Source organism: Zootoca vivipara, chromosome 5, assembly GCF_965207765.1.
Source record: "Zootoca vivipara chromosome 5, rZooViv2.hap1.1, whole genome shotgun sequence".
NCBI lineage: Eukaryota > Metazoa > Chordata > Lepidosauria > Squamata > Lacertidae > Zootoca > Zootoca vivipara.
The window spans coordinates 2,000,647-2,026,689 of record NC_142588.1 but is presented as its reverse complement, the minus strand read 5'-3'; the positions used below and the strand labels follow the sequence as shown (position 1 = coordinate 2,026,689).

The window sequence follows — 26,043 nt, the reverse complement described above, 5'->3', positions numbered from 1 at the left end:
GGATTGGCATCCTGAGTGGAGCCCTTTTTTACCCTGTTTAAGCGACTGGTTGCCATTCGCTTCTGTGGGAAAAGCTAAGGCACTGGGCTTGTGGGTTCTCTCGGTGAAGGGAGGGAAGCCTGACAGAGAATGTTCAGGTCACAGAGAAAAATGCCTTCTTCTCCGGGAGCACCCACAAGTCCTTCCAACGACCACAATACAATAAAGGTTCCCACCCATCACAGCAAAAAACCAAACAGGCCAGTGGCATATAAATAAGGAAAGCAAACAACCCCGTCCACCATTTTTACATAATCTTCATCGTGAACACAAAACAACCCCCCCCCAGTTATTTAACTGTCGTTTTCATCAACAAACTCTGTTTAAGACCTGGAAGCTTATAAGCCTGCATTAACATGTTGCCTCTTGGTATGCAGCCTCACATTTCTGCTCGATAAATTATGAAATAAACCTAGATTTATGTTACAAGGATTTGAGTTGCTACTGTACAAGACAGTAAAGCCAACAGCGCCACCTTCAGGCTGAGCTACAAAAGGTGCCTCTCTATCTTATGTGTGGCTGCTATTTCAGCCCAGTGCAGCTTCTACGGTAGCAATATTTATTTAAGAAACTAATATCCATATAAGTTCAAAGCAAAAATACAGAAGGACTCTTGTTATCTGACCATAACCAAGATACCTAGCCCAACGCTTGCAATGTGCACAAAATAGCAGCCTGGTCTGCCCAGATAACAACAGCAGCAGCGACAACGTTCGTAGGAATAGTCACATTCAGTAGATATGTGCATTGAAGCCGCTTAGGGAGGGTTGCTGTTTCACTCTTGTTCTTGTCTTTATTGTCTGTTTTGTGTTTTTATCTTGTATCTTTATGCTGTGAACCGCCCTGAGATCTATGGATGAAGTGTGGTATACACAATTAAGAGGTAGGGGTGTGTGTGTGTGTGCGCGCACACACACAGACACAGACACACACACACACACATTATATATACACACACATATATATACAGCATAAAAATACTTTCCTGTGCACTCCATACATTCACTTGGTGGCACTGAGCAGAAAAATATCACTGTTTTTCAAACAGGGGAGGCAAAAAGTAGCATTTGATTTGATATTGTGATTTCATTTTTATATCTTTAATTTGCTTGTAAGATGCCTTGTATGATTTGTAACCCTAAAGGTTAGGTGTATATAGTGATAATAAATAAAAATTAATAAATGATGAAATAAGCCAATGTTTACTGATTATTCCCTTGAGTTCAATAATAAGAGGAGAACTTTTTCCTCACCCACAGTGATGCCATCCATGTAGCGCTTGATGATGTCAAAAGAATCCCGTAGATTTCCTTCGGTGATGTCAAATATGATGTCTGCCTGGTTGCCTGGGTATGCTGGCGTGATGGCACGAAGGAAAATAATCTCTATGGAGAAAGATATGGGAAGTAAGCCAAAAATGGCAATAGAAAAACGTTTAAATCAGTACAGTGCAACCTATTCAGCAATTGCAAATCAGGAAAGTTAAAGCAGAGAAATAAGAAAGCAAGATGATACTTCAGGTTGTCTTATCCTTCATGAGACTTAGGGAAAAGCCTTGCTGGGGGGGGCGGGGGGGGGAGTTGCATTTGCCAGTGACTTAATACTGCAACAGGAGTACCAAGAACCTGGAATGGCAGGCCCTCATCCTGCAGCCTAGAACCTGCACAGGTGTAGTTACACGTAGGTAGCCGTGTTGGTCTGACGTCGAAACAAAATAAAAAATTTTCCTTCCAGTAGCACCTTAGAGACCAAGTTTGTCATTGGCCATACCAAACTTAGTTGGTCTCTAAGGTGCTACTGGAAGGAATTTTTTTATTCTGCACAGGTGTGTTAGTTAATTCCCTCGCTCCCATCATCTGCAACTCTGCAGAACCATCTTGCCCCGAGGGGAGGGGAGAAAAAGCCATTACAGCCTATTCATTGGCTTTTCAAATTTATTTGACAACTTATGCAACAATTTTTTTCCATTTCATTGATACTTATTTTTGTAATATTATTGTGTAAATCGCTTTTTGAAGCCTGCCTGAAAAGAAGTACAGTGGAACCTCGGTTTACGAACACCTCAGTTTATGAATTTTCGGTTTACGAACGCCGTGGACCCTCTGGAACGGATTAATTCACTTTCCATTACTTTCAATGGGAAAGTTCGCTTCAGTTTATGAACGCTTCAGTTTATGAACAGACTTCCGGAACCAATTACACCCACGCTTCGGGTTAAGTACGCTTCAGGTTGAGTACTCCGCGGACCCGTCTGGAATGGATTAATCCACTTTCCATTACTTTCAATGGGAAAGTTTGCTTCAGTTTATGAACGCTTCAGTTTATGAACAGACTTCCGGAACCAATTGAGTTCATAAACCGAGGTACCACTGTATATTAATACCTGAAGTAAAATAAGGAAGCAATTTAGGCATATGCCCCTTGCTATATGACTGCTGTGTTACGTTCTGGCATCATGGGCATTGGGGGGGGGCCTCTCTGGGGCGCAAATGTAGCAATGGGTCTGGAGGTCCTGGGCTGCCCAGATGACAAGACCCACTCTCACCCTTGCTATGCATTCGGCTCGTAGCAATTCTTTCTGTAGGTGGAGCGTCTGGGATGTTTATACCATAGGCTACTTCTACAGAGTGAGGGAAAGTGTTTACCTTCAGGCCTCGTGAATTCCCTGAATGTGGGCAGTGAAATGACCGTGTGGGAAATGGTGTGAACTGGATCCAACATGCACTTGACGTCATTCGGTCGGCAGGACTTAATGCAGCGAACAGTATCTGTCTTCTCATGCCTGACTCTGAGGGAGAGAAGGGAAAGACAAAGATGGAGCATAAATTCAGTTGTGTTGCATTGCAAGGATCAAACAAGCAAAGTGCAGTGAAGATGGAAATTCTTATTTTTGATCCTGATCTTACTGTGAAACAGTATGCATATGTGTATTTTTCCTAGCCTCTGGGGTCTGATCGATGTTTCAGACACCCATCTTACACTGGACTAATTCTAAAGGCAACTTGGGTAGATGCAACTACCACTGGGTCTGAAAAGCTACAAGTCACAAAAATTGTTTAAATAAATTGCTCTGGACAGATTCTTCACCATGCACCAGAATCCAGCACAGGCTGAGTCCACCATATAGAGCAGCAACACCAGCCCTGGGAGATGACACAAAGCTTTCTTTATTCCCCGTACGCCTATTGGAGCCTGCCAGTGGCAGAATTTTTGAAATCTGAAGTTGGCAACTGCCACCAGTTGGACTAGGGACCCAGGTGGCGCTGTGGGTTAAACCACAGAATCTAGGGCTTGCTGATCAGAAGGCCGGCAGTTCGAATCCCTGCAACGGGGTGAGCTCCCGTTGCTCGGTCCCAGCTCCTGCCACAGGCATATCTGCTTCCAACAATATATTTCAGAATCAGCAGAATTTCATTCTACATTCCCCACCATTTTTGCTTTCCAGCATTATTCTAAATCACAGGAAAAGGGCAAGGGGTGTCTTTTTTTTGTTTCTTCAAGCCTATTCAGAAATATGGTATGGGGGTTCCCAGAAGCATCAGCATTGCACAGTCCCATCACCAAAGTTTGACTACATGGGCAAAGGAAGAGAGGAGATTTGTTTAAAAGCAGTATCATTTGAGCTATTTCAATGAGGATTACTACCCATTGGCGCTGTGGTTAAACCACAGAGCCTAGGGCTTGCCGATCAGAAGGTCGGCAGTTCGAATCCCCACAACGGGGTGAGCTCCCGTTGCTCGGTCCCAGCTCCTGCCAACCTAGCAGTTCGAAAGCACATCAAAGTGCAAGTAGATAAATAGGGACCGCTCTGGCGGGAAGGTAAACGGCGTTTCCGTGCGCTGCTCTGGTTCGCCAGAAGCAGCTTTGTCATGCTGGCCACATGACCCGGAAGCTGTCTGCGGACAAACGCCGGCTCCCTCGGCCTATAGAGCGAAATGAGCGCCACAACCCCAGAGTCGGACACGACTGGACCTGATGGTCAGGAGCCCCTTTACCTTTACCCTTTACCAGTCGGACTGGACAGTTTATGAAGACCTGCAGTTTGGTGAAGACCAAGAGAGAGGGCTTTGCTATGTTCAAGTAATGAGTTTTTGGACTAGGAACTCTTTTGATACTTTATGCTACCGTAACTCCCTGATCCCTTGGGAGAAGGTGAACTATAAAATATAAATAGAATAAAGCTATGTATAGAACTGTCGAATTATGGAACAACAACAAAAATAGACTGAAACCATTTCCCTACTTTTTCTGCTCAGAACGGTTTCAGTGTTTTGGACTTGGCAACAATCATCCCTGGACCAGTGGCAAGATGAGAGTAAGATAGCATTTTGTTATTTATTGAGGCTTAAAAAAAATGGTCATGGCTGAATACCAGCAGGAAGCAATCATTTCTTCAAAGGATCCATAACTAAAGTTTGGGGGAAAGGTTGGAGTTGGAAACCATGTGAAATGAAATTGTGCTTTGACTGGGAAGGGGGGTGCTTCTGAGGTTGCTCTGGGGTTTTAGCTGCCGATTTTATCTAACTCCTTTGTATACAAGTTGAACTCTTTCCAGCTAATGTTGTAGGTAGCGTAAGAAATTAACAACTGAGCAAGTATTAGCAGGGAGCCAAGGAGAATGAATTGGCTGCATGACTAATAGGCAACCATTTCATTTAAATTTCCATTCCCACACCTGCACCATCAGAACAGATCTTTTTTTAAATGTTGCCAGCATTATTAATCCATAAACTAAAGCCAATTTGTCTGAAAAACTACTTAGGGTGGATTCTCATGAACAATTTTAAAACTGAATTCAAGGCACATCCACTCCCACCCCCCAAAACCACCAATGGTTTTCTGCTATATTGAACGAGTTTTGCAGTTCAACACTTGCTCAGATCTGAGCAAGTCAAATCCAGTTTGCCGCCAAAAATAAATAAATCCAGTATAGCTTGAACTGGGTTTGCAAGAAACAAATAGAAGATGGCTGTACCCTCCCCTCCAAGTGTTGTGGAATTACAAAAGCCATTTTAAAGTGACTGCTGGAAAGCCGGAGAGGAGGAGGAGATGCTGCTGCTACCTAGAATTTATTTATTAGTGTGTGTTTTTCTTTTTGTAAATTTACCAAAGAATAAAATAAAACTGGGACTAAGGGGTTTTCTCAGGGGGGTGGAGGATGCGTGCGCTGTGTCCCATTGGTGTAGCTGTGGTGGAAATGCTCTGCGGGGGGAGGGCACAAACAATGGGGGGGTTGAGGAGGGTCAGTGCAGGGGAGTGAGAAATGTCCCTATTTTCATCTGAGGAATCTTGGAGGGTATGCAGCATCAGTAAGTGGAAGAAACCAGGGTTGAGGGGGCCTCATGTGGAGAAGCCATAGCCCAGCCTAGTAAAAGAGTATAGCGTATGAGGCTGCTAACTTTAGCCCTTCCTTTTGGACCAGAAAGGGGAAAAGCTAGGCAACATCAACCCCTGTAAATAGCAGGCAGTCTTCAACCTCTGGGCTGGCCAGGCCTGGTATAAACATGTAAGAATATAAGAGCCTGGCTGCTAGATCAGGCCGATGGCCCATTTAGTCCAGCATCCTGTTCTCGCAGTGGTCAATCCAGATACCTGTGCAAAGCCCATTTGCAATAAAGTGGCACCTCGAGTTACAAATGCCTCGGGTTACAAACTCCGCTAACCTGGAAGGGTTACCTCGAGTTGAGAACTTTGCTCCAGGATGAGAACGGACAGCACAGCAACAGCAAGAGGCCCCATTAGTGAAAGCACGTATCTAGTTAAGAACAGTTTCAGGTTAAGAACGGACCTCCGGAACAAATTAAGTTCATAACTAGAGGTACCACTGTACCTGAATGTCCTCACATGTTCCACACCAATTGGAGGCATCCTGCCTCCAGTGCAGCCACAGATAGGCTTTTCCTCCATGGTTCTGTCTACCTCCCTTTTAAATCTGTGGCAGCATATTCCAGTCCATGCACTGGGGGGGGGGAGGCTCCCTTTGTTTGCCTTGGTAAAGGTAAAGGTAAAGGGACCCCTGACCATTAGGTCCAGTCGTGACCGACTCTGGGGTTGCGCGCTCATCTCGCATTATTGGCCGAGGGAGCCGGCGTACAGCTTCCAGGTCATGTGGCCAGCATGACAAAGCCACTTCTGGCGAACCAGAGCAGCACATGGAAACGCCATTTACCTTCCCGCTGTAGCGGTTCCTATTTATCTACTTGCATTTTGACGTGCTTTCGAACTGCTAGGTTGGCAGGAGCTGGGACCAAGCAACGGGAGCTCACCCCGTCACAGGGATTCGAACCGCTGACCTTCTGATCAGCAAGCCCTAGGCTCAGTGGTTTAACCACAGCGCCACCTGGGTCCCTTGTTTGCCTTGACTTTTCCTATATATTCAGCTTCCTTGGATTACCTGCTATTTTTAGAGAAGGATAAAAAGTTCTCCCCATGTGGATTGCTTAAGAGACTTCTAAGCTGCCTTCCCCACGTGGCATATGGAATGAAAGCATTTTAAAAACCAACTGCAAATTTACAATTAAAATAATAAGGAACCACTTCAACCACTTGGCGCCTCCTTACAGATAAGATGAGATCCAGTTATGCAGATAAGCTGCCTCTTCTACTCCAGCAATGTACAAATGGACCTTGTCCTTCCGCTAAAGGATGGTTCAATCTTGATTTTAATATTTTCTGTTTTGGAACATGGCACATTCCAATATTTTTCTTTCCTGTTCTGAACTTCTGCTTGCTACTTTTTTGGGGGGGGGAGGGGAGTATCTTTTCCATTGAATTTGTTAAATCTTTCAAGCGAGGAATCATGTTTTCATTCTCATCCAGACAGGGCCCCCAATGGTGCTATATAATTATATCTATTTAAATGTTCCAGTTAGATGCAACATAGAATTATCCATCTGATATGATTTAATCTGGACTGCAGTGTGTTTTTAAAGGCAAATAGATTAATACAGGCACTCAATAATATACTAGAATGCATCAGAATTTTGCAAGGCACTGGGCCAAAATCTTGCATTCCTCATTTTGTAGCTCAAATAAGGCTACGTTTAAAGACTTTGAAGCCAATCTAAGCTTTAGTTTTTTGCTACTGGCTTGCTGAGGCCTCGGTACAGTTGACCGTGCAATGAACCTGTAACCACATATCCATGGGCGCATATTGTCCTTGGAGCTAAAGGGCCTGTATTTGCAAAGGACTGTGCAGTCCACAATGAGCTTTGGCCACTTCTGGCTGCCGGACAAGTATGCTAGACATGTTTGCAGATGCATTTATTGCAATCACTAAAAATGTTTATTATGCATACAATTAAAAAAGTAGGCGGAGAGGAATTATTTTGGGTGTGTGAGAGGGGGGGGGAAGGGAGAGAATATTGAGAGTTTGTGAGATGTGGAGCCATGTGCCTGAGGATTATCTGGCATCATACCACATAGGCATCCCATGGAATCCCATAAATATGGTGGGAAGCAAAAGGCAGCGACAGTGAAGCAGAAGCAACACAAGAAGGACGGGGGGGGGGAGGCACTGGCAGAGGAAGAGGAGGGCGAGGGGAGCGCACCCCTCCAGCAGCGCAATCCGACCCCGCTTGCTCTCCCACCCCCTGGGTGCTGGAACATGAAGCTCCGCCATTGGGGAGAGGCCAAGCAAGCCCTCTTTTTTCTCCCACCCAAACTCTTTGGCTTGTAATCCTGAGAGAACTCCTGTCTATGATTCACAGCAAAGTGGGAGCTGGAACAGAACAGAAACTGAAGCAGCCAGGCTAGTGCTGAGGCAGCAGTTTGCCTCCCTGGCATGTTTCTGGCTGCTCACGGGATTAGAGGGCAGAGTCTCTGTGATGCACATAAACATGTAATATTTATTTAACAGGATTTATATGCTACTTAATCATCCAAACCTCTAAGCGGTTTACATGAAATATGCGTAAAAATTATCAGTCAACTCATATCCTGAAAACAAGTTGACCTAAAATATTTCAAAATATAGAATTATGAAATAAAATTACACATTAAAATACATGTCAAATTTGCATTCTGGGTAGACTTGCCAAAAAAAAATCTGCCAGGTGCTAGGGAAAAAATACAATGAAGGCACCTGCTTAACATCAATTGGCAGAGAGTTTCAAAGTGGAGGTGCTGCCACACTGAAGGATTAAGTGGAGAATAAACATTATCAGTGGGACCCAGGTGGCGATGTGGTTAAACCACTGAGCCTAGGGCTTGCTGATCAGAAGGTCAGCGGTTCGAATCCCTGTGACGGGGTGAGCTCCCGTTGCTTGGTCCCAGATCCTGCCAACCTAGCAGTTCGAAAGCACGTCAAAATGCAAGTAGATAAATAGGAACCGTTACAGCGGGAAGGTAAACGGCGTTTCCATGTGCTGCTCTGGTTTGCCAGAAGCGGCTTTGTCATGCTGGCCACATGACCTGGAAGCTATACACCGGCTCCCTCGGCCAATAATGCGAGATGAGCGCGCAACCCCAGAGTCGGTCATGACTGGACCTAATGGTCAGGGGTCCCTTTACCTTTACCTTTAAACATTATGTAGCACTTGCGAAGTGGTCGTGACTGCAGACACAAGCAGCTGAGTGCCTATAGTATAGTCTGCTCTCCTCTGAACTGTGGATGCACTTTATAGACTTCATTCTGTTATATTTTCAATACTTTTTAGGACACTTGATAGAACCTTTCTGCTGAACTTGGGCCGAAGTAGTCCTCTTGGTCCACACTGAAGATGTCCAGTTTAATGTATGGTCCTGATTTGGCCCAAGTAACAGAAGTGTTTGAATTTAGCTACATTAAGGTTACCAGATTTTTTCCAATGAATCTGGGGACACTTTTCAACTTCAGTTTTGGCAGGGGATTGATTTGTAAATCTGGGGACTGTCACCGGGAAACGGGTAACCTTGATCTACATGGCTCAGTCAAAGCAGCCTGGAGATACATACAGGATGGGTATTGTTTAACAATAGCGTTTATAACTGAAAGGTTTTAAGGGCAGAATGGTGAAAACTCAAAAACTGCAATCCAGTTTACCCCATTCAAAGAGTATATGTCATTGAACTGCATGATGTTCTCTCTCACTATATAGCTTTGATTTCTTTGGCACATGGGGTATCCTGACTATAGTGCACATAATTTTGTAGGATTTAGCCTGTGGAAATATTGAAAACATCCCCCTTTAAGAATGTGCCAAGAACTTGTGCTCTGTACATCAAACCTCCTTAACAGAATGCCATGCAAATACTACTACAACAAGTCCTAAAACATTAATGGATTTGGGTGCAGACATAAATAGAACAGTGCCAACTCATTAGACATGCTTTGAAGCACTTGCTAGGTGAATGGTTACATTTGATGGGGCATAGCCAGGTGTGCAAGAGGTCCAAGAATTGCCAGTAAGTTAGACACTATGCATAAATGATAAAAAGCTGGCACAAAAGTTCTCTTCTTAAGAAATGTCCAGAATATTCAGGAAAGTTCTCCATCACACCTGTGCCCTGCACGAACCACTTTGATTCCAACAAAGCTTCTGCATAGTTTTCCCCTTATGTTGTGGTCATTATAAAGAGGAAATGATATGTTCTGTTGAAGGTGGATTCCAATCAGATTTTAGCATTTCACCTTAGGCAAAGTCAGCCATAGGATTTAAAGGGGACCTAAAATAATTCAGGAACAGATTTTGACTACTTTGGGAGAGTCACCCAGCACCCTAATAGTCTCTTGTCCAGATCAGGCTCATCAGCTGCCCCCAAGAGTGTGACTGGGGCAACAGAGAAAGCCCAGTTACTTCATACAGGGCAAAAGTCCATGGAAGCCTTTAACACTCCTATATGTGCCATGATGAACTCTGGGTTGCCCTACGGCATTTTAACTATACAGTAGTTCCCACACTTGAATCTTTCTGTGAAAACAAGTCCACTCAATCTAGAAACGACACACACTTCTGAACTTCTCCAGGCCTGCCTTACAGTCGAAGTCAACAACTCATTTTCAACTTAGTAAAGACTGAAAGGTCAGCAATACTGGATTTGCCAACTGACATCCTCCCACCCAGGATGAGACACTCGTAAGGTTTACACACACACACACACACACACACACACACACACAGAGAGAGAGAGAGAGAGAGAGAGAGAGAGAGAGAGAGAGAGAGAGAGAGAGAGAGAGAGAGCACACCATGCCTTAGCTACTCATTCTCCTTTGCCTGTGTCTTGGGAAACTGGCTGAGGAACAGTGTGGCTAAGAGCTCTTTGCCGATGTCTTGGTTGGTGCTGAAGTGGTTCAATACAAGAGAGAATGGTTGCTTTTCCCATGGGTGCCTGGAGAACAGGGGCAAAGTGGGGGGGGGCACGAGAGCTGCCAGGGCAATGGCCCCAGGCACTTCTTTAAGGGGGCACTGTGCATTTGGCTCCTCTTGCCACCCTGCCAGCCCTGTGGCACTTTGCAAGGATGGAATCTGATCTGAATGGCTGCGATCCCAGCCTCCCAAAGAGCTGGTAGGGCAGTGTGAGAAGGATGCAACAGTCATGCACCCTTCAATCCCAGTTTCGCCCTCGCTTTGCCTCGCCCAGTGTGGTGGACTCCATTCACACACACACCCTGCCCTGCCCTGCTCTGCTCTGCCCCCCTGGCACACATGTGCACCACATGTGCCAGAAAACCAGGCTACGCTGCTGGTGGAGAAGAATGAAATAGCTCTTTGCCTGTGGCTTGGCTGTTAGAATCTTCTTTCTTGAAGTTTGAATCCATTGCTCCATGTCCGCTTCTCTGGAGCAGCAGAGTGCAGCAGAATGTTACAGCAGAATGCAGCGAAAGTGCCCCAATAAAAGGGGATATGCAGGCAGTTGGGCACACAGGATCTGAGCCCCACCCCCACCCCCACCCCTGATGCCACCCTAACTGCTTGTTGCCTAGCCCTGTCTTCAGCATCTGTCAGCAAAAGCTGACATATGCAGAGCTCATCTAAATGAGAAGTAAACAGGAAAAGAGGAATGTTAAAAATGCTACGGCAAAATGAGCGGTGACAAATAAAATGCAAATGCACAGCATGCAGGAAGCGATTTACCACTCAAACTTTATTTTTTAAAATGGTAAGAAGGGAACCACAGTCAAAGAGAGAGAGAAAGGGAGGTGGGGAGAGAGAAACTGCAGTGGGTGCCAGCGGCATGCGAGGAATCAAAGCTGTGCAGAGACAAAGATAAACAGCTTGGCTATGAAGGTGCTGACGGTTCCGTGGCGGAATTGCTGCATCTGAATCGTCAGGAGGAGGTCTCTGGGCTCTGTGATCTGCTTCTGCATGGACACTACGTGGCTGTGGCTGCGGCTGCTCACTTTTTTTGTAGTGAAAAAGCCCTCCTCATTCCCGCTGATGATGGAGAGCTGAATTTTATCCCCCGGGACAGCACTGCTGGGGCCCATGCGGAAAATATCAATGGGAACTTGAGTGTTGGTAGGAAAAAAGAGGTGATAAGAAGTTATTCTCAGGGGCAGGCTCTGGCATTCCATATTTTCGTGACAAGGCAAGCGGTCGCAACGACTGCAAGAAAAGTGAAAAGACAAGGGAGGAGGATTAGCAACCATTCCTTAAGGAAGAAAGGAAAGGAAAGCAGAGAAGCCAAGCGTATCTTGACTTGTAACCTACTGACCCATGAAACTAAGGAGGAATCATAGCTCAGTGGCAGAGTTTTACGCGATAGAACTGGCACAGCCTAATAAGCAGGGCAGAGTGAGCCAAGTTCCATTGGCTCCAGGCTAACTTTGAAAATCCCTCATTGCGGTATGCAGAACCCCTCCCATCTCAGAAACTTCACGCAATGTGTTCTGAAGTGGGGTGTTCCATTTTCCTTGGCTGCAGCCCCTTTTCCTTCCTTCCACAGGTAAATCGAGAGTATGACATTCCAGGTATTTGGATACAGGTAGGTAGCCGTGTTGGTCTGACGTAGTCAAAACAAAATAAAAAAATTCCTTCCAGCAGCACCTTAGAGACCAACTAAGCTTGTCATAGGTATGAGCTTTCGTGTGCATGCTTTCTGAAGAAGTGTGCATGCACACAAAAGCTCATACCAATGACAAACTTAGTTGGTCTCTAAGGTGCTGCTGGAAGGATTTTTGTTTGTTTGTTTCAGGTATTTGGAGAAAAGCAAGAAAGCCTTCAATCCGGGAAACCCCCAAAATGGGTGCAGGTCTCCCCACATCTGCAGCAAATATAATATTACATAGTGAAATACCTGGAAGACTGTAGGACGTCTTTTCCTCCCCTTAGAGCAACTGCTGACTAGCCCTACGCACTTAATTCTACTTGCAGGAATCAACCTGGATCTGAGCTGTACCATGTCAGACGTAATTGAATGTCAGCTTCCCAATAAAAAAATAACAAATCAATCTGCACTAAAGCTTAGTGTTAGAGGCTATCTATCATTCCCCCTCACATGCTAGATTCGTATGTGAAGGAATTTCTCTCTTTTTTTTCCAGCATACAGGAACATTCAGTCATGCATTCTGAAGTTGTATGGCCACAAATCCTGTTTGCCACTCCAATGGGAATCAGGCCATAGAATGAAAGAGAGAGGGGGCTTTCTTCCAGGTCAAATGGTGGAGTGCTTATGGAGGCCTAAGATTGGGCGATATTTTTGGGAAAATAAAACTGCCTTGACAGCATTGCGAGAACATGATGCAATTTTTTAAAACACAACTTAAAAATGTATAGCTTATGGGGCAGTTCCTGACTGCCTCCCTCTCCCCCCCCCCATACACCTAGTGATTAACTCCCAGAGTAATGGGTAAAAAGGTAAAGGTAAAGGGCCCCTGACCATCAGGTCCAGTCGTGTCCGACTCTGGGGTTGCGGCGCTCAACTCACTCTATAGGCCGAGGGAGCCGGCGTTTGTCCGCAGACAGCTTCCGGGTCATGTGGCCAGCATGACAAAGCTGCTTCTGGCGAACCAGAGCAGCGTACGGAAACGCCGTTTACCTTCCCGCCAGAGCGGTCCCTATTTATCTACTTGCACTTTGATGTGCTTTCGAACTGCTAGGTTGGCAGGAGCTGGGACCGAGCAACGGGAGCTCACCCCGTTGTGGGGATTCGAACTGCCGACCTTCTGATCGGCAAGCCCTGGGCTCTGTGGTTTAACCACAGCGCCAATGGGTAGTAATCCTCATTGAAATAGCTCAAATGATACTGCTTTTAAACAAATCTCCTCTCTTCCTTTGCCCATGTAGTCAAACTTTGGTGATGGGACTGTGCAATGCTGATGCTTCTGGGAACCCCCATACCATATTTCTGAATAGGCTTGAAGAAACAAAAAAAAGACACCCCTTGCCCTTTTCCTGTGATTTAGAATAATGCTGGAAAGCAAAAATGGTGGGGAATGTAGAATGAAATTCTGCTGATTCTGAAATATATTGTTGGAAGCAGATATGCCTGTGGCAAATTAGAATTGTTTAGAAATCATCAATCTCCTTATCTTATTGTTTGGGACCCCATATAGTCACCACACACTTCATTGTGTGTTTACTTAAATGTGTGCTAATGATTCCATCCTGTAGCCACAAAGGGATCTGGCGGATACTGCTGGTTTCAAAGACCAAAGTTCAGGCATAGGTCGTCCACCAAGCAGCTAGCACTGAAAGACCAATCTGGCCTCTGGACTCAGTTGCCAACTGTTCTGACTTGCAGGGGCAGAGGTAAAGTATGCCGTGGGGACATGTAACCTCAATACTGGGGGGCACAGCATACTAAAGCTACGGTACTAAAGTGAGTCCAAACCCACAACATTCTCCAAGGAATCTGCCTAGCTCTAGCATGCCTCTATTCTATGGGCTGTCTGTAGATGTCCCTGTAGATGTTTTCCAAGAGGGAGAAACAAATGCTGAGCTAAAAAGGCAGGATAGGATTTCATGCATCACAATAGTTCTAAAGAGCTCTTTTGCACTATTTCAGCACTGTGTTGTAGTGTTAGCCACAGAAACCTGAAAAATAAATGTTGGTGCAAAAGAAATACTCTTGGGTTTCATTTCTGATCATTTAGTTTACCATTTGGGGTTGGATTATATATATATATATATATATATATATATATATATATATATATATATATACACACACACACACACACACACACACACACACACACACACACTCCCCCCCCTGCAATCAATGATTATACTTGGCTTGATTCCAAGCCACAGAGCATGAATGTTTTTTTAAAAAAATGTTAAATATTGGGTCATTTATAAAGAACAAAAATTAACCCAAAATGCCAAATTCCTTGCTCTTTAGAGAGAGCACAAATTTAGCTCTGTTGAAGTTTATTGTTTGTGAGCCGTGTCAGTGTTTGAATGGCAGACTACTGAGAGTCTGATGTATCAAGTACCTTGAAGTCTTATGAGGAACATAAAATAGTATGAAATAAATGAAATGAAATAGTATAAAAGGTAAGGTAAAGATAAAAGAGCCCTGGATGGTTAAGTCCAGTCAAAGGCAACTATGGGGTTGCGGCGCACATCTCGCTTTCAGGCTGAGAGAGCCGGTGTTTGTCCGCAGACAGTTTTTCCAGGTCATGTGGCCAGCAGGACTAAACTGCTTCTGGTGCAACTGAACACCGTGATTGAAACCAGAGCGCACAGAAACGCTGTTTACCTTCCCACCAGAGCTGTACCTTCTTATCTACTTGCACTGGTGTGCTTTCGAACTGCTAGGTTGGCAGGAGCTGGGACTGAGCAACGGGAGCTCACCCCGTTGTGGGGATTCAAACCGTCAACGTTCCGATTGGCAAGCCCAAGAGGCCCAGTGGTTTAGACCAGTGCTCCCCAACCTTTTTATTGCCGCGGACCAGTCAACGTTTGATAATTTTACTGCGGCCCGCTGAGGGGGGACATTGATTGTTTATATTTTATTTAGATTGTTTTGATTTAATAGTTTTGATTTAATTCTATTTAGTGTTCCTTGGGCGGCCTGGTACCAATTGATCCAGTACCGGTCCGTGGCCCGGGGGTTGAGGACCACTGGTTTAGACCACAGCGCCAATGTCACCTTTAGATAAACTTACCTCATTTGTCTCTCTACAACCACAGTAACCAGAAATGGCAGGCAAGTTCCACAAATTTTCCACACCCACCCACCCAAACCCCCACATGCTACTCCTGACATTTTAGGTGGTGCAAATGGAAGCAAATGTGTTAGTGTTGCTGCCCCCTGCTCCAGTCACATGCACACATCAAGGGCTGCCCTCCTTTGTGTCAGGCATTGCTACAGCATTTTGTAATGGGCCTCTCAGCACCCCTGACATACTGCCGTTCTCAATGTCTTTTGCCGTTCTCAGTGTCTTTCTTATCTCAAACCGAATGCCTCCTTCCCCTCAACCATGACATGACTTGGCCAATCAGATTGAGGTATGTGATTAAGGCGCCAGCTCCTGGGGGCAGAGCCCTTTGGGGTCCCCCAAATATTTTGCTGAGGCGAAGCACAGAGCTGAGCAGAGTGTGGCTTCAGTGGCCAGCTCCCCCCCCCTACTGTGGAGGGGAAGGAGGGTCAAAGCAGCCTCCCCCCAGTGGGGGCTCCAAGAGGCAGAGGAGGAGGGGCTGGCGGAGGAGGAGGAGCCGCTGGCCATTGAAGCCACGCAGCCTCTCCATTCAGCTCCTCAGGCTTGTCCTGATGTCACACACACGACATTGCCCCCAATTGTCCTCGCCAGCTGGTGTCTCTGCTCTGAGGGCATCTGAAGCTAATACGGAGCATAGGCACTCTGCCCGGACACTGAGGTCCAGCACTGAGGTCCAGTTGCGTGAAGCAAAGTTGCAGGGAACTAGGCAGAGGGCCTTCTCGGTGGTGGCGCCTGCCCTGTGGAATGCCCTCCCATCAGATGTCAAAGAGGAAAACAACTACCAGACTTTTAGAAGACATCTGAAGGCAGCCCTGTTCAGGGAGGCTTTTAATCATGGGTGTAGACAGGGGGGGCAGGAGGGGGCAGCTGCCCCCCCTAGAAGCAAAAAATTATTGTATTTTACAGACCATAACCAATACTTTGCCCCTCCAAAAACTGAAGTGGAAAGGGCTTTGCTTTAGCAAGAGCAGCTCTCCACTTGCTGGGGGCGGGAACACAGCTGTAACAAAAGCACATCAAATAAATAAAGCAAAGTGGCTACCAGTACTTAAGCAGTTAAGACAATGGAGCAGAATATCCCTTCAGGCAAGGTCCACCCTATTCACCCTATTGTTATTCAGTGGGAGTTGTTAATGGGCATTCAGGGATCGCATTAACAGTTCTATTGGCGATTTAATGAGGGTGCAGAGGATTCAATTTGACTAAGATGGCCCTGCAAGGCTAAAAGGAAGTGAATAAGAAGGGGGGGGCTGTAGCTTTGATAGACACAGTGATGTTTATAAAAAGCATTGGTGTTCCAGTCTGCCCCTCCTCCTGCATCTGTATACTGTAAATCAGGGGTGGCCACCTCCCAAGAGACTCTGATCTACTCACAGAGTTAAAAACTGGGAGTGATCTACCCCCTTTTGGGGGGTTCAGGTCAAAGCTGTTGAGTTTTTTTCTAAGGAAGGGAAGCCCTGTTTTGGGGGGTTTAGGTCAAACTTGTTGAGCTTCTTTTAGGAGAGAGGGAGGCCCATTTTTGTTTAGGGCTTCAGGTCATAGTTCAGCTTTTTTTAGGGAGGAGGAAAAATTTGGGTGAGCTTTTTTTAGGGGTGCCAGTGATCTAGCAGTGATCTACCACAGACATCCAGTGATCTACTGGTAGATCACAATCTACCTGTTGGACGTGCCTGCTGTAAATCAAGCAGAGAGAAAGCTGCTTACAAGGCTCCTGTACATCACAGCGTCACCCAGAGGCACCCACAAATGTGAGTTATCCCTCTCTCTATTTCTTCCTTCCTTTCCTCCCTCTTCCATCCTCAATAAAATACTGGGGGGGGGCAGATAAGCCCCACATAGAAAGCCCATCAACATGGGGGGGGAGGACTCTTTAAAATACAGTATTTACCAGTAATTTCTTTGGGGGGGGCGGCACCTAGGCCTCTAGGAGTTGGCTGCTATGCCTAGGACAATTCAAGAAAGCAGAATCATGCATATGCTATGGTAATATATCAATAGAATCATGGAATTGTAGTCGGAAGGGACCACAAGGGTCATCTAGTCTAACCCCCTGCAATGCAGGATTTTCCCCCCAAGGTGGGGCTTGAACCCACAACATGGTTGAAATATTATGCTGATATGCAGCAACGCCTCGGAGCTGTCGTGACTGCGGCCGTGCCTTCCCTCGCCCTCACCCGCCCTGCCACCCCCTCTCGCCTGCCCGACCCTCCCGTCCTCTTGCTGCAGAGTTCCAGCATCACAGCGTCACCCAGAGGCACCCACAAATATGAGTTATCCCTCTCTCTATTTCTTCCTTCCCTCCCTCTTCCATTCTTAATAAAATATGGGGGGGGCAGATAAGCCCCACATAGAAAGCCCATCAACATGGGGGGGATGACTCTTTCACATACGGTATTTACTAGTATTTGGGGGGGGGAGGCACCTAGGCCTCTAGGCGTTGGCTGCTATGCCTAGGAGTAGGACAATTCAAGAAAGCAGAATGATGCATATGCTATGGCAATATATCAATAGAATCATAGAATTGTAGTCGGAAGGGACCACAAGGGTCATCTAGTCCAACCCCCTGCAATGCAGGAATTTTTCCCCAATGTGGGGCTTGAACCCACAACATGGTTGAAATATTATGCTGATATGCAGCAACGCCTCGGAGCTGTCGTGACTGCGGCCGTGCCTTGCCTTGCCCTCGCCCACCCTGTCACCCCCTCTTGCCTGCCCGACCCTCCCGTCCTCTCCAGCCAAGCAGGGTAGCCGCCGCCGTTGCCAGCCCCAGAAGCACAAGGTGGCCGCTGCCGCCGCTGCCGCCACCACGATGTCGTCAGGCCAGCTGGCCCTGTAGCCCCGCCCACGTTCCCACTTTGTGGCCCCGCCCCTGAATGATCCTGGCTTGCCCCCCCCCTAGTTTTGATCCTGGCTACGCCCTTGCTTTTAATGTTTAATAGATTACTGTGTTTTATTTTTCTGTTGGAAGCCGCCCAGAGTGGCTGGGGAAACCCAGCCAGATGGGCGGGGTATAAATAAAATAATTATTATTATTATTATTATTATTATTATTATTATTATTATTAGGCAAAGCCTATGAAATTCAGGTGGGAGAGGTGGTAAATAGCGGAGCTCCACTGAAAGCCCTGCCGGCTTGCATTGGCCAGGGTAGAAGATTAGAACATGTGCTTGCATTGCTTTCACTATGCCAGCTCCAGGTTGGCTTAGGTGATAGGCATATGGATCAGACCCCTCAGGGGACTTTGGATCCAGTGGATCAGGGCTTTGTGCTGTGCAGTAACTTTCTAGTTGTTTGATTGACACTGGGCATTCTACTTCAACTCGTTGTCTCTTCCATGCAGCCAGGGTGCTTCACGCCTTCGCTACAAGGAAATGCACCATACAACTGACAGAGTCCATTGAATAAATCTGAGTGCATTCTATACATATCCAGTCCCAGGGTTTTCCTACCGGGCAAGAAATGAAGGGTTTGTGTATCTCTCTCATGCCTTGCTTACTTTAAACTCTCCCAATAACCATACTTGTTAACCTTTTCTTAGCAAACAGCTTTTGAATTAAATGTTTAGAAGCAGGCAGCTACAATCAGACAAGTACATTACATTGGCAAAAGCTTACTTTGGCGGGTATAACAGATGGACCACATATGTCATCTTCATATCCATTGTTTCTCATGCCAGTCCATGTCCCAGGATTGCAATTTTATCTCAGTTTAAGGAGCATGTTGTTAAGCTACAGAATTCACAGCCACGACAGAAGTGTCATTCATCAATGGGTACATAAAGGGAGGCTGCTCATTGTGTGGCTTAATTGTCAAGTTTTGTACTAGCACTGTTGTAGAAGTCGTAATTTAAGATCCATCAATACCTTTGCTACAGAAGCTAAAACACTTTTACATTGTCTATTGGAAAACCCAATTCTTTATTCCAAACATTTCTAAAAATCTTCATATCAAACTTATTTGTTAGTAACAAATTTCTATTCCAGCGATCACTGTTTTTTAGTTTCAAAAAGTTTGTTCCATTGTTCAAATATCTCTGGTGTCTCAAAAGCTGAGAAAGCCACAAGTCCAAACACGGCTATTACAAGATATTGTAGCTGCGGATATTCCTGTTGGACTGCATCTGATACATGTAATTTATTTCTTAAAGCAGTATGCATATAGAATTCATCCTCATGTATTTTTCTGAATTATATGCCTATTGTATGGAGGTTAACAATCAGACAATGAAAATGGATTCTACGTGCCCTACCTATGGCCCAATAAGATGGTATATCATTTTGATGAGGACTGTGCCATGTGGGTGTTGTGCAAAATTTGCCATGTATGAGCAGATAAACTGCCATGTAGACGTGCCTGGAAGAATAGCAATGTGATCCCCTTATCTAAAGGACTGACAACATGACAATACTCACAACATATGAACAGATTGCTTATGCAGTGGTACCTCGGGTTACCCACACTTTGGGTTACAAACTCCGCTAACCCAGAACTAGTACCCCAGGTTAAGAACTTTACCTCAGGATGAGAAGAGAAATCATGTGGCGGTGGCGGCGCGGCAGCAGGAGGCTCCATTAGCTAAAGTGGAACCTCAAGTTAAGAACAGTTTCAGGTTAAGAACGGACCTCTGGAACAAATTAAGTTCTTTACCAGAGGTACCACTGTAGTTGCAGATGTCGTTTGGATGAATATATTGGTATTTGGAATGAGTTTATACAAAATACAGTAGGTTATTAATAATCATATATGTGTTAGGACAATAACATTACTTATATATCTATATAATTATGTAAAGGTAAAGGTAAAGGGGACCCCTGACCGTTAGGTCCAGTCACGGAAGACTTTGGGGTTGTGGCGCTCATCTCACATTATTGGCCGAGGGAGCCGGCCTACAGCTTCCAGGTCATGTGGCCAGCATGACAAAGCCGCTTCTGGCAAACCAGAGCAGCACATGGAAACGCCGTTTACCTTCCCACTGTAGCGGTTCCTATTTATCTACTTGCATTTTGACGTGCTTTCGAACTGCTAGGTAGGCAGGAGCTGGGACCAAGCAACAGGAGCTCACCCCGTCACAGGGATTCGAACCGCCGACCCTCTGGTCAGCAAGCCCTAGGCTCTGTGGTTTAACCCACAGCGCCACCTGGGTCCCATATAATTATGTATGGAAGTGTAATTGTTTATATTTAGTGTATTACATTATATCTTTTTTTCTTATGTATTTTTATTTTTATTTGCACTTTTTTCTTTTCTTTCTTTCCTCACTTTGATGGTGGTGGGGGTGGCTGGGTACTAGTACAGGCTGCCTAATGAAAGAAAGAAATGTACTTACGTATCTCCAGATTTGCGATAATTTTCTGGGCATTCCAGGGAAAGGCATCGAAAACCACCCTGAATATTAAAGCAGGTCTCATTGTATGAGCAACTATGTGTTTCTGTAACGCACTCATCAATATCTGTAAAAGCAGGAGAGGAGGACAGAAGATGCTTATTGTGGGGGTATAGATTTGGCAATGATGAAGTTTGCTCTGAGGCAGTAAACCTGTGCCTCAGCTGGACTACTTCACACAAGATTGCACAACCCTCCACCTAGAAAGCTAGTCTATCAGAGAGATAGGGCATAAACCTCCATAGACTAGAGTCTGCACCATCAGATGCATGAAAGGCTCTCTTTAGTTGCCAGTTTATAGGTGAGTGTGGAGGGGAAAAGGAAAAGAAATATAAGCAGAGTGGTCAGCAGTCTGAGATTATTCCACAGTGATCATCCACAACAGTAGGGTTGCCCTATGTCATACAGATTTCCACAGACATATGTGGAATACTGTAGCCAGTAGCATTGTTCAGTAGAAAATTGGGGAAATGTCCTGGAAAATCTGAACGTATGGCAGCCTATGTCAACAGTGCCACTTTCCCTTAAAAATAGCTCAAAAACAGCCATTTTTTCCCCTCAACAACTTTGCCAAAGAAAAGCTCAACAACTTTTCTGTCTGGATATGGCAACCCTACGCAACAGGGATAATACAAACATCTTAGATTTGTTATGTTATTTAACATTTGTAACCCGCTCCCTCAAAAGAGGGACAGATCTCAAGCTAAACTGCACCAAGCTTCTCATAGTTATAACAACAGTATTAGTCATACACACACAAAATACCCTGCCAGTTTTGATATACCCTTAAGAAGAAGACATGAAGTTTCTAAATTCAGGAGGCCGGTGAAGAGGCATTTAGAGAACGAACTTTAGGGAATGACTTGTCAAATGTGTTGTTGAATGCATTTGATCAGTAGTTCTTTCTTTTTAACAGAACATGACAAAAGATTTCTGCCTTCTCTAGACCACAAGCAGGGGCTCCTCTTTCTTGTGAATCTCACACTTGCACATCATTATGCTTTAAACCTATCCATTCTGAAGGAAATCAGCCCTGAGTGCTCACTGGAAGGACAGATCGTGAAGCTGAGGCTCCAATACTTTGGCCACTTCATGAGAAGAGAAGACTCCCTGGAAAAGACCCTGGTGTTGGGAAAGATGGAGGGCACTAGGAGAAGGGGACGACAGAGGATGAGATGGCTGGACAGTGTTCTCGAAGCTACGAACATGAGTTTGACCAAACTGCGGGAGGCAGTGCAAGACAGGAGTGCCTGGCGTGCTATGGTCCATGGGGTCACGAAGAGTCGGACACGACTAAACGACTAAACAACAACATGCTTTGAACATACCTTGACAGTTTCGTGCATTGGGGGCCACTTTGTAACCAGAGGAGGGGCAAGTACACTGAAAACTCCCTGGCACATTAATGCATCGATAGGCACAGATATGTCCTCCAGTGGGTAAGGCACATTCATCAATATCTGAAAAGCATATTCACCAATTAGCAAGTACAACAGAGATTGTTTACTGCCTTGCTGCTCAACTCTTACGCCTCTACAGAATGGATGATTTAACGCTAGAGTACACATTACATTTTACCTAGCTAAACGATGGGTAAATTGGATCTTAGACTTCCATGGAAAGAGTCCTGCTCCCCCCCCCTCCCCTCAAAATCCCAAGGTAATCAATTCAGCAAGCTTCAGCAGTTTCTAGGAGAACACTTCTGGAAGAATAGCAAAAACTGGAATTCACTCCCATTACTGGATCCCAAATTCAGGAGAGGGGTGTTCTAGTCTTGTAGTCCTGCGTGCAGGCTTCCCATGGCATCTGCCTAGTAGTCACTATGACAGTAGGACGTTGGACTAGATGGGCCTTTGGCCTGATCCGGCATGACTCTTCCTATGTCCTTAAAAACCTTCAAGTGCCAACATGAGGGAGGGAGGCCTCCACAGAAGACTCCCCTGCCTGAAGCCTTGAGGAGCTGCTGCCAGTCTCACTGGGGTAGATGGACCAATGGTCTTCATTAGAACAGTGCAGCTTCCATGTGTTAATATGAGCCGTGTGCATAATGATTGCTACCCACCTTCACAGGTGATGCCATCGATGTCGCTCAGCTGGTAGCCCCGACGGCAGTAGCACTGATAAGAACCATATACATTAGCACACTCCTGGCTGCAGGGGTTACTTTCACATTCATTCAAGTCTGAAACCAACAAAAATGCATTAATGCAAAGCAATATTTTTCACCTTATTTCTCATATGAATTGTCAAGCAGCTGAATTAATTTCATTTCATTCCTTTCATATCCTGGCTTTCATCCAAGGAGTTCAAGACACCACAAAATGGCTCACCCATTTTTATCCTCACAACGAACCTGGGAGGTGGGTTAGACTGAGATCCAGTGATTGGCCCAAGGCATAGCTGCCAAGTCTCCCGTATTCCCCGGGAAATCCCCTTTTTTCCAGCTGTTCCTAGCTAGAAAAATGGATTCTTCTGTTTTTTCCTGGTTTATTCTGGCGCAGCGGCCATTTTGGAACTGGGCGGAGCATGCTCAGAAGCGACTTTTGATGCTGCTCTGCCCAGTTCCAAAATGGCTGCAGTGCGACTTCTGGCGTGGCGGCCATTTTGGAACTGGGCAAAGCAGCATCAAAAGTCACTTCTGAGTATGCTCTGCCCAGTTCCAAAATGGCGGCAGCACTACTTCCGGTCTGCTACTTCCGCCCGGTCCTTTATTTCTCCGACAGCAACTTGGCAGGTATGGCCCAAGGTCATCCAGTGAACTTCGTGGCTAAGCAAGATTCATTGCTTGAATCTAGGTCTCTCCAGTCCTGGCCTGATAGTCTAGCCATTCCTTCACACTCACACTATAGGGCTGCAATTCTATACACCACACCAGAGTTTCCCAAGGTGGTCAGTATTAATCCCCTGAGGTCAATGAGACTGTGCAGGGGGGTGAATAAAGAGTTGGGGGTCAAAAGGGGGCAAAGGGTGGGGAAAGTAGCTTACAAGGTACAGTGTGATAAAATTAATTAGAAACTATGATCCTCAGAAATAAAGGGCATGGGCATGTACAGAGTGTGCATCCTTTAACAGTGAGGAACATCTGTATTTAATAAGGTTATTCCGCAATCCAACAGTATTCCTTACATTTTGTGTTTTATGATTCCTAGTAATGGCGACTGACTAAATGTTGATTATGTATTGATATTTCTTGACTTAATTTTATTTACATTCCTAAGAATTTGGATTGGGGTCGCTGATAACCTCAAGAAGAGACCAATAAACTCAGACATTCGGGAAACCCTGCTGTACACATGGCCTGGGGGTAAGTTCTACTGAACCCAATGGAATGTACTTTGGGGTAGGCAAGGATACGATTGCACTGTCAATGTTACCACACAGGTAGATGTGATGTGGAGCAGCTAACCTTCACATGACCTCCCATCAGTGGAAAGTTTGAAGCCCATCGTACAGCTGCAGTAATAAGAGCCAGCAGTGTTTTCACATTTGTGAGCACATAAGTGACCGGGGTATCGTCGGCATTCATTAATGTCTACGGAAATAAACATGTCATTCTGAAGATTTCAAGAAATCAGAGAGTTCACAAAAACATTTTAGTCAATTTCTGAATGATTCACACTTCACTATAACTTTGGCTTGAGCACATTATTCTATCTTAAGACTCAATTCATATTGTAGCAAGTCAGTGTGGTAGCCGCTGAAAAGTTGCATCCTAATATCAGAGCCAGGATCTTCACTGGCTCCCAGTATGTTTCTGAGCACAATTCAAAGTGTTGGTGCTGACCTTTAAAGCCCTAAACCAGCCACCCCCAAACTCGGCCCTTCAGCTGTTTTGGGACTACAGTTCCCATAATCCCTGACCACTGGTCGAGTTAGCTAGGGATAATGGAAGTTGTAGTCCCAAGACAGCTGGAGGGCCGAGTTTGGGGATGCCTGCCCTAAACGGCCTTAGCCCAGTATACCTGAAGGAGCGTCTCCACCCCCATTGACCACAGAGATCTAGCTCCAAGGGTCTTCTGCTGGTTCCTTCACTGCGAGAAGCAAAGTTACAAGGAAGCAGGCAGAGGGCCTTCTCGGCAGTGGCGTCCTCCCTGTGGAATGCCCTCCCATCAGATGTCAAGGACATAGAGAGCTCCACAACTATTAGAAGACATCTGAAGGCAGCCCTGCATCAGGAAGTTTTTAATGTTTGATGTTTTACTATGTTTTATATGTACTGTAAGCTGCCCAGAGTGGCTGAGGAAACCCAGCCAGATGGGTGGGTATAAAGAATAAAATTATTTTAAATAATAAAATGTATTGTTGCTGTTGATGGTGATGGTGTTGTCTCCATTGCTATTCTAATGTTATTTCTGTTTATGCAGTTGTTTACTTTGTAATGCTATTTCAATTTCAATTGTTTTGAAATAATGGTGTGTTTTAATGTGGTGTATGCCTTCCTTTGACTTTGTGGTAAAGTGTGGCGTAAAGGTAAAGGGGCCTCATCTCGCTCTATAGGCCGAGGGAGCCGGCATTTGTCCGCAGACAGCTTCCGGGTCATGTGGCCAGCATGACAAAGCTGCTTCTGGCGAACCAGAGCAGCGCACGGAAACGCCGTTTACCTTCCCGCCGGAGCGTTCCCTATTTATCTACTTGCACTTTGATGTGCTTTCGAACTGCTAGGTGGACAGGAGCTGGGACCGAGCAACGGGAGCTCACCCCATCGCAGGGATTCGAACCGCCAACCTTCTGATCAGCAAGCCCTAGACTCTGTGGTTTAACCCACAGTGCCACCTGGGTCCAGAAAAAAGTGTGGCATAGAAATACCTAAATAAAGCAAAATGCTATTGATTTATCTTTTTTTAAGGGTTATATGGGTGAACTAAAGGCAGGGCATGAGCCAATGCATGTCATGTCACTTACCAGCGCAGGTTCTACTGATTCCCTCAAAATAGTAGCCAGCTTGGCATTCACAGCGGTAGCTTCCAGGGGAATTGGCACAAATGTGGCCCTCTCCGCAAGGCTGATTCGGTGGCGAACACTCGTCCACATCTTGTAATACAGAAGGGTTAGAAAAACAATTGGAGGTGAAAGCATTACATGACAAAATAAGAAAAAACAAAAGGGCTCTGGTTCAGGGAACCTACATCCTGGTTTGCGCATGGAGTGCATGGGTTTCCCAACTCATCTCACAACTACATAGACAAGCCATGCCATAGACTAGAGTGCCCTTGGAGCACAGAGGGTGTTTATGTGGTCTAGGGCATTCTTGACGCTGCCATGCCACCTAGGGAAATATTTGCTGACAAATGCTGCCTTGGCCAGTTCTCTATCCTTTTTAAAGTGATCTGCACAAACACTTGGAGGTCTTTTGGTCTTTGGAATGTTAAGTGGCTGCTAGAAATAACTTTTTTGGGGGGGGGGGACTGTTCTTGATCTGTTGTGAGCTATTGTAACTTGGCATTTTATTGCTTTACTGTGTTGATTCCTTTACAAATATTAATGTTGATTTTATTGTTATGCACACACCCAAGGGAACATTCTATAATGCAG

The 26,043-nt window shown here is 45.5% G+C and overlaps 1 protein-coding gene across 2 annotated transcripts in view; it reads right to left on the bottom strand.

The window, feature by feature from the left end:
• The window catches only part of FBLN1 (fibulin 1), a 68,030-nt gene that overhangs the window by 15,375 nt on the left and 26,612 nt on the right, over nt 1-26,043 (bottom strand). The window contains exons 10-16 of one of the 2 annotated variants that reach the window (XM_035137885.3): nt 25,414-25,542; nt 23,918-24,043; nt 22,574-22,693; nt 21,840-21,971; nt 20,455-20,578; nt 2,685-2,827; nt 1,293-1,424 (exon numbers count right to left, since the gene is read on the bottom strand). In XM_035137885.3, the coding sequence (XP_034993776.3) occupies nt 1,293-1,424; nt 2,685-2,827; nt 20,455-20,578; nt 21,840-21,971; nt 22,574-22,693; nt 23,918-24,043; nt 25,414-25,542 (906 nt within the window). Of the gene's footprint in view, nt 1-1,292; nt 1,425-2,684; nt 2,828-11,084; nt 11,565-20,454; nt 20,579-21,839; nt 21,972-22,573; nt 22,694-23,917; nt 24,044-25,413; nt 25,543-26,043 lie in introns of those variants that run through there. The other variant, XM_035137886.3, reaches the window with a different exon arrangement.